The sequence below is a fragment of the Amblyomma maculatum genome, chromosome 6 (genome assembly GCF_055883805.1).
Source record: "Amblyomma maculatum isolate TAMU_Amacu chromosome 6, ASM5588380v1, whole genome shotgun sequence".
NCBI classification, from domain to species: Eukaryota; Metazoa; Arthropoda; class Arachnida; order Ixodida; family Ixodidae; genus Amblyomma; species Amblyomma maculatum.
In genome coordinates, this window is record NC_139349.1 from 98,500,227 (window position 1) to 98,513,373 (window position 13,147).

Below are 13,147 nucleotides of genomic sequence, written 5' to 3' on the forward strand. Positions count from 1 at the left end.
GCACTTGCACGACTCCTCTACCTCCCACGCCTGCACCCGCATAGCCACAGGGCTCGGCAGACCGACCAATTTGCTGGACAGCTGCAGACAGGGGCGTTCCCACACAAGTTTCTGCACAAAGTGAAACCGCGAACTGGGCGACCGTACCGCTGGTAAAGAGAATGTGAGCGAGAAGAAGACGAGGGAGACGCAGGGAGTTCAAGAACAAAACGAAACAAAAGTACAAACAAGAGGAAATCCAAAGCGATAGGCAGGAGGCCGCCGGCAGAAAGCATTGGACTTTGCAAAGCGGGCTGTACGGCGCCTGGGGACAAGTGAATGGCGACAAGCAAAAAAAAAAAAAAATCCTTTGCGGAATTAAAAAGAGAGAGGAGGAAAGGAAGGTCGCCGTTCAGAGGTGGCAGAGGGGGCAGTCCGAGCCCGGGATGTGAAGTAAAGTTGAAGAGGGTGAGCACAGGGTGCCCTCCCATCCCTCCTCCATGACCGGCACTAAAACATAGCACGCCTCTCATCCCTGCGCTTTCTTCTTTTTCCTTTTTTTTTTTTTTGCTTTTTACTGCCGTTTCATGAACGCAATTGCCCGCCCAGTGGTGCCCCCTCTGTCTGCCGGTCGCGAACTGAGAATGGCGGGTGACACTGTGCTACAGACAATAAATACGCTGTCGGGAAGAGGAGGCAGAGAAACATGCTAAAGCCATAAAACGAAACTGCAGAGTACGCGGCAGCGTTCTTCTTCCGACGAAGGCTGTTTCCGCAGGGCGAAGAAAGCGATACGGAGCGGAGAAGCACTGCGCGAAGAGGGAGCGTGAAAAGACCGTCCCAACCGCGCCACCAAGCATCGTCAGGAGGGGGAGAAAGGTCCTTCTCCAAGAACATCCATGCACCACCACCCATCTGGTGTTTGTCATTGGAAGCAGCAGCAGGGACAAACCCGCGAAGAGCGAAAAGTGAGCCCCCCCCCCCCCCCCCCCCCTTCTTTTCCCTCAGACCACAGATCCTGCTGGATTGGTGTCACCACCACAAGCGCTGGCGTACACACATCCGCGAGCACGCAGCTCTGCTTTAACGGCGGAGAACTGATGATGAAATGAAAGTGACGCAGTAGGTGGACAAACGCGACCATCGCTAACTCGTTGGGGAGACAGATGGATTGTTGAACAACATCTGGAGTTTGGCGCTTAAATATTGCATAAGTTCCGCTCGCACTGACGACTGTTGCCGCAACGCAACTCTGATTTTGTTATAATTGCCCGTTGATCTCAAGCGAATCCCCCTATGCAGAGTGCCTTAGTAATAATGAAGCAGGTACTTGTTCGCATTCACTTGACTCAGTGACAAGGCCACGAAGGGAACGGCTTTCTTCCGTAAGCCTGTGGCTGCGCATTGCTGGTCGGTAATGAGTAATTCATTTCCTAATTTAGTTGCGGCCTACCTATTTTCAAGGTGTTGTTTTCTGCTGATGGTACTGTGCATGGGTGGGAGGAGATAGAAAACTTCACGTTAAAACCATGAAAGCCATGATAGCAAACTGAACGAGGGTGTTGGCCAGTTGGTTACGGCGCCTCGATTGGCAGCCGCATATTGCACAGCGGTATCCAGGACCCATAAACGAAGCCTTGTTGTTAGGATGTCCTGGTCACGTACTGTATGGTAGTAGCATGAAGTGCGTCGTTAAACTCTGCATTAAGCCGTGTTTTATGGCTCATACGCGACTAACCCTATCATGCAACAAATTTTGCGTTGTATAATTATTGAAACGATGCTAATATCGTTGACCTCATCCACAACAAAGAGTGATGCCCACACACGACGCCGGAAAGTTGTAAAGCTTGCATCTGCGAACAAAAAGTACAGCCAACACGGTAAAACGATAGAAGTGTGTGAATGCACCTACAAGCCGAGAGATTCTTTTCGCCTACTGCAACGCACTGAAAAGTTCACTTCACTGCAATCAAAATCATGTGGCGAAGCATCCCTGTCTGACCTTCAGCGACAGCATGCTCAAGCTGCAAACATAATGCGAAGCAAAAAGAAAAAAAAAAATCAATGTCAGTTTTTTTATAACATCTTCCAATGACAGCAACACCCCAGTGTAACCTCAAGTTTGAATTCGTGGGGAACAGCCACAGAGAGAGAAAAAAAAAAAAAATCCTTGCCTTCCGAGCGGAAACGAAGCTGAGATATCGGCAGGTGGAGAAGTCGTCTCGTATTGCTAACCGCCATTCCGCAAGTAGCGACAAGGAAACGACGGTTCGTGCACTTGCAGGCACTCCCTAAGTGCGTTGATAACGCCAATGTGCAGAGAGGTTAGTTCGAGGACACCAGCTACGTAATGGCGCTTCCAGAATCAAGGGGAAGTGCATTTCTCAAGGCCGGTCCGAATGATGAATTGACTGTTTTAGTTCCGCTCAGCTGTCTCTGTCGCTGACGGATGGGAGGGCAGAGAGGTGTCTGCGTTATTTCAAGCCCTCTCTCACTCGTTGCTTGTGCGCCTAAGAGAGAGAGAGAGAGGAAAAAGCAAATAAATGGGATTTGGAAGTTGTTTTATTTTCTCATTGTCATTGGTCAGTTTCTAATGCGGTACATGGGCGCCTGAACGGCGGGCGTATAAAAATCATATACCGCCATGGAAGTCCCTGGCTGCACGTGTTTCTTTTTTGTTTCAAGAGAATAGCGCTCTAAGTGAATTAACGCAGTTACCACATACCAGCTTCAAGACATCAAGATATATTTGTATAATTGAGCCTTTGAACATTTACTGCCCTAAAGCGAGGCTCCTATGTTCAGGTGTCTCGATGACAATTACAAGAACGATCTGTGCATCACCATTTGTTGAATAATTTTATTTCTCTGCGCGCTAACGTCGAATATGAGCGGAAGTCCCCACGCTTGGAGACGTATCTGTGACGAAGAAGTTCACATCAATGGATGAGCCCCCGTAATGGCATGCGCGTACTGCTGTCATTTCCATACGCAAGGATAACACCAATGGCAAGTTTGACACTTCATTTGCATTCCAGTTGTACCAATTTTGCTTCATTGTACTTAAGCATGAAGTGCTCCTCACTCCTTTTATCTGCAGCATCGCTAGAACATGGCAGCAAAATCTAAGCCGATGTTAAGTGATACTAAAACCAAGTCTCCTACTGGACCAACACAGGTGTAGGTAGCTATCTTTCATACGAGCCCTCCGCGTCGTACAGGGATAGAAACAGCCTTCTAATTTGAAATAGTGAATGAGTGAATTGAGCCGCTATATATCCGAACTAAGAAGCCAGGTACAGTCTTTGTCAAAAGTGTAGAGCCCATGGGGTCTGCTTCTCAGCTACTTCGTGCGACTTGTAAGACCTCGTGGGCTCTTCACTTTTGACAAAGACTGCACATCCCGTTCTAATCACTTTTCTAGCACGTGTTTAGTACCAACGAAGATGCCGCGCTCTGTGGAACCCATCTCGTCCTCCTCAGCTTCTTCCAGGGAGTGGATTCGCTTCAGGGTATCCCCCTCACCGCTCCAAAGAAGCGGCGCGGGAAGCCGCACCGCTCGGTGTGGCGCTGGCGTCGCGGTAGCGGCGGCGGCGGCGAACGCGCTCTGCTCTGCGCTACGAGCGCAGCCACGCTCAACGCGCAGAGGAGGCGCCTGCTTGGACGAGTCCGGGCCGACTCGCTCTCTCCTCTGTGTTGGGCGAAGGAAGTGAAGTTTCGCGGTGCGCGCTGGCTCCCCGTGGTGGTGGCCGCGGCGGAGGTGACTGGTTCCAAAAGACGCCGACGTCCCGGCCGAAGAGAACGCGACCGGCACGCGACGACTGCCGCCGGACGACGGCGCGGTACAAGAGCGGCAACGCGCCGCCGCCGGCGCCGTGCGCGCTCGTGGGACGTCTTGCATTGGTTTCGGCGAGCGTAGCATGATCGCCGCATGTTCCGAGCCATGGCACGTTCTGGTCAACGCGACTGCCGCCCCCAGCGGCGACGGCTCCTCTGGATAACGGCCTCTCGGATTATTGCCCTTTCCCTCGTCACCTTCATCGTCCCTAGAACCGCGGAAGCCGCCGACGCACGTAAGTATTGAATCTGTTGCACCTCGCTCGATTGTCTGTGTTGACAGCTCGTAAGTGGGCTCGGAGTGTAAAGACACGCCGGAGCGGTTGGACCTCCGTCCACCGCTTGCGTGAATGGGAGGAAACATTAGTGCAACGGTTGTTTTCACGCCTTCGCCGAGGTCGCAGCAGCTTATAATAATCGACGAAGCCCCTGCATTTTTTCCTTTTCTCTGACTAACGAGCCTTGGTGGTTGGTGTGCGCGAAGCCATGCCATACACAAACGCCACACCCTTGCTAGCCATCTATCGGGTTGTTTCTAGTGACACGCGTCATGACTGCCAAAAGTCCTCATCGGCTGTATTAAATTAAGGCTGGGCGTACGCATTCCGAAGGCAACTACGGAACGGCGCTCTCACGGCTGTTGAGTGTTTCCATGAGACAATTGACTCGGTCATGCGCCGGTACCAGTCGGATGCCTCTGCGAAGCTCTCTTATGTGGACTTTTGAAAATATTTGCACTAGGGGACATTTAGCTCGCGATTTTCTCTTTTTATTTTTTTTAATTTTTTTAATCTGTGCAACGTTAAGCAATTGCGAACAATAGCGGCTACTTGCACCGATGGAAGTCCTACCTCGGCGGTCGACGTTCGCAAGCGTTGTAGTTGTGCCAAGTGGGATGTACTGACATCCGCGGCGTAAAGGTTCTCCATATTGCGCACTTATTACAATTTCGTTGCTAAAAAATCGTGGGGGTGGTACTATGTCTAGACGCTTAACGCAGGCACTGTTATTGGGAACAACTACCACTGACGTTGGCGATTATCTATACTAGTGCAAAAATTATAAATGCAATGCGGCTCGGGTGTAATGACTGCCATAAACAAGTGACCGATACGCATCTAGTTACATTCTTTTGGAAAAGTTTGATAGTGAAGCAAAAATTGTGCGTTATGGGTTCTTTGATTCAAATGTGCATCCCTATAGCGCAGATTTGCGCAAAAAAATTATACGGTTTTAAGGTTAGGCAAGGAAAGCGACAGCGCGGCAGCGACCATCTCTGGCTTCCTGAGGGCGGACTTTTTCGTGGAAAAATCGTATATTGGTCCCCGCATATTTTCTATTCTTATCAAGTCAGATCAAAAAGTTAGTTCAGCAAATAATACGGCCTCCTGCGAGAGCTCATCATCAATCCGTCCGTGGCGAGGAAATAAATCAAAAAGAAAATCGACTTGCCAGCAAAATTAGTTTGCCCTGTCGAAATTAGTATGACAAAGGGAGAAAACAGCTCAAACCTCTGAAATAGAGGTGTGTACGCGTGTGGCGGAAGAATACAAATCGCCTGCGTTTAGTTTCAAGCCAGATAATAGTTACAACGTTAAGCCTGTTCTGTCGAGCATCCGCTTTCTTTTTGTTATCCCTTAAACCGTGGCATGTTGATCGTCGATTTGAGAGCTATATATGATCGAAGCATTGATGGCAGTCGTGCGAGTTTTATCCATGGTAGTCATGCCAGGTCTGTCGAGTCGGTCGCCCCTCGCGACGAGGTTCTGCCACTCCCCGTCTCTTAATATGTAATTGCCAAATCAGAAAATAAACGCTTTTCACTAACTGCCGGGATAATAACGTGAAATGTGAGCTCACATAACGTACGATTATGTATCTTGACCTAACGCTTTCCGTATTTTATACCAACCAAACCGCCGTGGCGGCTCAGCGAATAGGGCGTTTGACGACTAAGCTGGTGGGCTCGGGTTTGAAACCGGCCGAGGCGGACCGGGTTTCGACGGCGAGGCGCCTGAGTACTGTGCGATGTAGCTTACGTTTGAACAACCTCAGTTGGTCGCAGTTATTGGGCAGCTTCCACTGCGGCGTCCCTCACAGCTAACTCGCTATGGCACGTCAGAACCCATACACCAACGAACGTAAAACTACCTGTACAGGTTCGAATAAAGGAAGACGAAGAAATAGCGATAATTATATGCCTAAATGTGTAGTTGAGCGCGCGACGACTGACTGCATGTGGTGTTCTGTGGCCCTCTGCGACTCGACATCGAGGCGACCAGAGTCTCGCTAACGGGATCTGTCCACTTGAGGGTGGTTGCTGAGACGAGATGCGGCGTGCACAAATCGGCCGTGATTGGCGTCTGTGCGAGCCCCCGCCTAGCTGATGGATTCGCCGCCTGTAAACGCGACCTTCTGCCGTGTTTGGCGAGGCTTGCCTTCGCGCCTTTTCCGCTTCTGTTATGTCGCTGTTTTCCGCCACCACGGTTCTCGGAAAGCTCGCGGAAGAAGTAATGTCGCTTGTCGGCATTTCCCAGGCGTGTTTCTTTAATCAAATACATGCGCGCCTTTGGGTCGCAACCACGATATTCTTCCACCGTGGTCGCAATCCGTCTTCGGCTTGTTGCTGCTGTAAGGTTTTTCTTCGTACAGAATGGCTATACGCCGACCTCGTCAGTTCTTCAAAACCAACGGCGATTTACCGCGCAAAAAAGATCATCATGGTATCTCTCGAGACTGCGTTGAGGTTTGTTTTGTTTTGTTTTTCATCATTTCTTACCGCCCTGTGCGCAGTGCGAATAAGATTATTTCTACGGGCAGCCAGTGCAATCTGCGAATGCAGTGCAAGGGAGGCCAACGGAGGACTAAGGAGGTCTTACTGGAAATCGGAATACGTGTCTGTCACCGCGTGAATCACGGCTCATTCACGGGAATTTTGTTACGGCACCAGTGACGCTGCTGAAAGGAGCCACTTTGACCGATCGTCAAGTGTCAGGGCCACCGTCACGCACCAAATAGTTCGCAGTGGCCACTCGTAGCTCCATACTAATGCTGTAGCTGTCAATAATCAAAAGATGCCACGGTCTAACGGCCCTTCTGTGGCCGAGATGAGTGATGGCAATGGAAAAAGCAGGGCAGGAATCGTACATGACAAGAAGTAAAAACGCAGGCCTGTCCTCCTGAGGTATACCGGCGCAAAACGTGGACTGGAGCACAATAGGAGAAGACGATACAACGAACGCTGACTTTCAACAACGGGAAAACCAACTAGCCCAAGCTGCTATTCTGGATACCTGTGCTGTTCTTGTTTTTGTTGCGTCCATGGAGAACCACGTGTGGTCTTGCGTCGGCCCTGCTTTTTTTTCTTCCACAATCCATACAGACTATATGAAGCAACCGTCGCCACATCACAACACTTCTGCGATATAAAGCCAACTCCCGTTGGCTTTATATCGCAGAAGTGTTGTGATGTGGCATTCGTGGTTCGAGTGCTGGACACCTTTGTGCGCGTGTTTTCTCAAGGGCTAGCAAGAGTATATGTGCATGCATGAGTGGGAAGGGGACGAGGCGGTCGTGAATGCGTTCTTTGAGAAAAAAATAAAAAATCGCCGCGCAACGCGATTTTTCCCGAACACACGTGAGCGCGTGCGCCAACACCACTTCGCGTGGCTGCCAGCCGAGCTCGGCGACGCCTCTCGCACAATCGTTGCGGCGGCGACCGCGTTGTTCCGCAAACAGCAGAGGAGCGTTGACTCTTGCGAGGAGGACCGCCTGACCTCCGGCGGCGGCGGCGACGACGACGATCGGGGACGTCTTCCTTTTGTGCCTCACCCCGTCAAAGAGCGGCTCGCCGCCGCCGTCCGCCGCCCTGGCGGCTCCCTGCAGGCGTCGTCATTGCCGAGCGAGTGTTTACCTCCAAACGCTCTGCTACAGCCGACGCCGGGCGCATCGATGTCGCCCGCAGCTTGGAAAAGCGCGCAGCTGTCGAAGGGTGAATCACAAAGCGGGGCGGCAGCGCGCGACACGAGCCGCCAACGGCAACGCCGCCACATGCACCACCCCCGGTCTCTGTAACCCCGGACTCGGGCCGCTGACTTTTCCTCGGCCATCGCTTGCGTGGCGCGGGGACCCCGCCAAGGGTGGGAAAGGCCGCGACAATGGTTTACTCCTTACCCTCCGCAGCGACACCATTGTGCCTCGCGCGCGAGGAGGGTCAGGCTATAATATGTTCGTTTGTGTATGTGTGGCATTTGTCTTGTATGTGACCTTGTTGCTGCTGGTACTGCTCTGTTGTCGAATTCATTTTGGCATCACAGAGAGAGGGAGAGAGAGAGAGCTGTGACCGAGGTTTCCCGCGCTGCGGGCTTCTTCTCGGCCGCTTAGCTCAACAGATCCCTTGATTCACTTCTCCGTCGCGGTTTTCTCTGGATTTGGACAAATCTCTCTCCTTCCCCTGCGTTGCTGGGTCGGTGTTCCGTTCGCGACAGGTTCGAACGCTGAGTTCTGCGGGAGAGCCCAGCTTGAGGAGAATACAGAAACAGCCGGTAATCGAGCGAGGCGAGAGAAGCATGCATTGGGAGTCGTGCAGAGTGAATTTGGCTAATGGCTGGCTTGAGTAACGACACGGTTCTTCGGTTGTTCCGATATAGAATAGGACCTGTCGGGAACTCTGACGCGATACATACTTAGGAAGCAGAAGAAAAAAAAAAGGTAACAGCGAAAGCAGCATCGCAGCGCCTATTGAGCAATGATTTACGCATACCATTAATCAATTCAGTTCACGCACCAAGAGTCACCGCAGAACGCTAGTGCACGACATAGCGTAGAGTTAATCGCCATGGGTTCGTTTTTCAATTCTCGAAGTTTCTCTAAACGGGTGCCCCCTAACGGAAGACAATGTTTCTCGTGCACACTGCCGTCCTGTTCGGAAAACGACCTGTTCCAATGCGCCTCCAAACACAGCTTGATAAATACGCAGGGCCTTCCTACAGAAGCCTAACTTCCTTGCAAGGAGGCGGATTATTCGGAATTCCGTCCCTTTTCGATGCCTTAACTTATGGGCTTGTCAAAAGCATTCTCCGAACCGGTCATTATACACTCGCAGTCGGAGGACCCAGACGAAGTCGTAAGCTTAAGAATTGGCAGTTTCAAAAGAGGGAGGACAACAGACGATCGGGGTAAGTACTTCGGAGACGGTTAATTTCGCTTCGTTGGACTCCGTTATACCGTCAACATTAATTTTTCGACTACACGCCGCCAGAAAACTGACTGGAGAACCGTTTCCTTTTCACGAGTCCTGTGCATCAGTCGGCATCGAATCTTTCACACGCGCTCTCTATCACTGGCCGATTCGTTTCCTTTTTTTTTTTTTTTTTCGCCCTTTCCTGTTCGCGTTGTTTCCTCGCGAACGAACAGAGGGAGCGTTGGCCTGAATGCAAACGTCGTCAATGACTGATTAGGTGAGCCACAATGGAATTGGCGGGCGCTCGCTTGCCTGACTTTGTGTGAAGCTCTCTTGTGGCCGGTCCACGCGAACCACACGCTGGCTCCTGTCAGGAAACACCTGTTATACACACACACCGCCGCTGCTACTAGTCGAGCCGCTCAAAACAACGCCGCCGCCGGCGAGTGCACAAAGAAAGCCCTGACCTGTCCGGCGCGTGCTGACTGACTGGCCCCTCACCTCAATACTGCTGTGAACGTGTACGCATTCGACCAAAGTTTGTCTCCGCGCTTACAGCACGTGCAGAGGCGTTGTGAAGGAGCTGCGCAGCTGCTTTTGTTCGAAAAGCGCACGCGTTGCCCGGGCCACTTGTCCTGAGGAGGACTGGGCCGAGTGTGCTTAGCTGCATGATTCCCAACAATGCTGATGTAAAACCGAAGGAAAGCTCGACACTCTATAGCTTCGAGTAACGTCTTCTTCGCTTCTGTTTTTGTCATCCACAAAAACAGATACGGAGCGCCGAACGTTGCTTCTAACGTCGCCCCCCCCCCCCCCTTTTTTTTTTTCCTTTATGTTTTGTCCCATACTTTTCGAGCAGTTTTTCGACTAGATGATACATACGCCGTGCATGACAAGTGCATTGTCATATGCCACTCGTTATGAGGTGTGCTGTGCTCTTTATTTTCCTTCCTAGACTGATCCGCGAAAATGAGGTGTTCTGTATGCGTGTGTATATTTGTCAAGTGTAGAGCCCAGGCTTCTGAGCCACTTCGTGTGGCTTGTAATGCATCTCCAGTGTTCCGAATCTCTCGGTGGTAAGAAGATCGTTTTTCCTACCCTCTCCATGGGAAGGACCTCCACTAATGCTAAAACAGCGCCACTACAAGGATCAGAAGCAGATCCCTTGGGCTCTACACTTTTTGACAAAGGCTGTACTTGGCTATGCACAAAGGTAACCAAAATCAACCATATTCTTCCCTTTAAAGTTTCGTCCTTGTACTCCAAGCCCACCTTTAAACTTCAAACTCAGACTAGCGCCCTGTTCCTTTTGGTACTCTGCATATATCTGCCAGTTTCCCAGTACGCATCAACTTGCCGAAGTCGACACCGCAGAAAATGTCATAGCGCCCCATGTATACATATACTTGACGATTCCTCACTTAAATACGACGAGTACACATGCATCCTTTCATATGATACAGCAGTGATGCTAACAGAACTGATCGCATTTGTCACACTTATATTGCAAAGGTAAAACTTGCTGCAGGAACGCTGGAAACACTGGCTGTTTTTGTGACGTTCGCAGTACAGAGCCCAATTACACAAGTGCAGACAAAAATAGTGTCAATAGGACAGCAACGATGGTTCGAAGCAGACTTTAGGAAGATTCGTCGATACATAATGCCTGGATACACGCGATCGCCTTTATCCAGTTTCTTGTTCAGTTACCTCATGTATGGAATAGTTCGTAGTTGATATAAATTTCATCTTCTATCCCACGAGAATTTTCACGAATATCTCGGCGTCTCTCCTATTGTGGCATACCTTCTGTCAGTCTACGTTCCTAACTGACGTTTCTTGCTCAAGGAATATAACCACTCAGCGAGTTTTATTGCGTTAGCAATACTGTGCCAGGTTTCGAGCCGTCGCGTAGCTCACGGCCGGTCGCCGTGAAGAAGAAGAAGAGGATGAAGAGGAGGAAAAGGGAGGAGGAGAAGAGTAAGAACGCTCGGTCACCGGCAGCTAATGCTTTCGCTCCACAATTCAGTTCAGTAGCATTGAACCCATCTCATTTATATGTGGTCTGGTAGCTTACGCTCTCGCGTCTAAATGATGAGCTTAAGTGCCCCCAATAATGTAGCACCTTACACTGATAGGGCGTGATAGGGGAATAATGTAGCACAGGCAGAACAAGCTTCCACCGTCGCTATCGCAATTCAACTAGGGTTAACCGGAGTTAAACAACTAATTTTTTTTTCTTTTTCGGGCGCACTTGTGCGTAAGACATTTAAAATATTGTAAGGTAGCACTTGCACGAACGTCTGTTCTTTTCTAGAACCAGCTGGCGTACAGCGCGCGACACTCCGAGCAGCAGTTCGCGATGATGATGATGATTAATTATACAGATGAAAGAGGTGAAAGTTCGCGCACTGCGCTCACAATAGTTTGGATAGCCACACCATATTCTTCGCGCTGCAGAACATGTTACACGGTCATTAAGCCGCTCAGCCCAATCCTTTTTTTTTTTGTTTTTTTTTTCCTTGTAATAACAACAGCTGATCGCTGCTAAGATAGTTCCGCGCCGGTGCAACGAAACTGAACGACATACGCACGATCGTAGTCAAAATGTAGCCTGTACCACATTCGACCCGCTCCTCGTTCACGAAGTCACAGTGTTCCGCGTGAAAGAGCGTAATAACTGGCAGCACTGTATATGCACATAAACAGTGCAGTCAGTCAGTGTTCTCTCCACGCTACAGAAATGTCCTCCTCTCTGCTCATTTGGGCGCATGGAGGTAAACAGAGTGGCCTCCCTGTGCCTGTAGCGCCCGCCCACGTGGTGGCGTGAGGCCCTAGACCCCCGTCCGTTTCGCCAATAAACCAGGCCGTTCTAATTTATGGCGAGTGATCAGGAGCGCTGGCACGCGCGCATCTTCGGAGGCCGGTGCTGCCCTGTACGTCGCTCCCGCCGGGGCACCAACACTAAAAATGATCATCTCCGTTTATATGGACATGCACGCGACGGCGAAGCCCGTTGCTGCACGCGCCTGGATCCTCACGCGTATTCTTCGAGCCCGCGAGCGTGCGTACACCTCCTGTGTGTTTCACTTTCGCCGCTGGTTTTATCTTCCCTCTTTATCGCTTCTCACGCGCGCCGCTTGTAAAGTGGGCTCTGCACAGGTCTCCGTAGATAAGGGCGCCGGAAATTTTCTAAGAAAGCAGCGGATTGCATCTAAAAAAAAAAAAAAAAACGCAGAATTTTTGTTGCATAGTTGCAATGTTTTTTAGGTTTTACTCCAGTATATTTAATTACCACGTTTGCTGTAATGCTCTGATATCGTTTGTTTTCCGTGTTGCGCGCTGCTGTGAACTGTATGGGGAGCTGTGACCCCGTCAGGCCTAACCGCCTTTTGTCGCAGTTCCTTCTTTCATTTTTTGAAAGAGAAATAAAGAATATCTGAATTTCAAAAAGCAAAAGCAGACTAACATAACTGTGTGCTTCATGCGTTTTTTTCTTCGTTTTGTCTTCACAAATATAATGTGAGTTAACCAGAAAGCTTCCACTGCATTGTATGCAACTATTGAAATCGCTGCAGGTTTGAGCAGAGAAAATTCCATGTATGCCTGCTAGCCGTCATTCAGAGATTAGATTTTGCGCACTAAATTTCAGTTCCCAACGAAGTAAAACTGTTATCTGTTGAACGAAACCACAGAAAAATTATAGAAATCTGCCGTTACTGACGTCTGTCGTTACTGCGAGACAACTAATAATTGAGGTTTAGGAGTTGTACTAGTTAAAGTGAGTATCGCTTGCGCAGAGGCAGCCTTGGAAGACGACTCTTGTCTTCACCCCTGCCGGCTTTCCTATAGATTCGGATGTGGTGCAAACAGCCTGTGGGACTTTTGACCAAAATTTCATGTTCTTTTTTTCTCCCTCCTCCGTTTTTACTTCATCTTCGGCGTAGTCAAGAATTGACAAAAATCGTATACACTGAATATCACTTCGTGAGGACGTTCAAGTGCCAAAATATTTGCTTAGGAAATGTTTCTGTATTTCTTTTAATAGCGAAAACTTCTTATCCTATATCCTCCTACGACAAAGGTTCGCTTAGCCCGCGAAAAGTCCCCTGCACATCTCGGAGGCCCGTTTGGTCGTCTCACATG

The 13,147-nt window shown here is 50.0% G+C and overlaps 1 protein-coding gene across 4 annotated transcripts in view; it reads left to right on the forward strand.

Annotated features, from left to right (window-relative positions):
- The first annotated feature begins 3,621 nt into the window (after positions 1-3,621).
- The window catches only part of LOC146186379 (protein sax-3-like), a 180,242-nt gene continuing 170,716 nt past the window's right edge, over positions 3,622-13,147 (forward strand). For all 4 annotated transcript variants that reach the window (XM_084607153.1, XM_084607152.1, XM_084607154.1 and 1 more), the window contains exon 1: positions 3,622-4,055. In XM_084607153.1, coding sequence (XP_084463279.1) covers positions 3,914-4,055 — 142 coding nt within the window. In that variant the 5' untranslated portion in view covers positions 3,622-3,913. The remainder of the gene's footprint in view (positions 4,056-13,147) is intronic.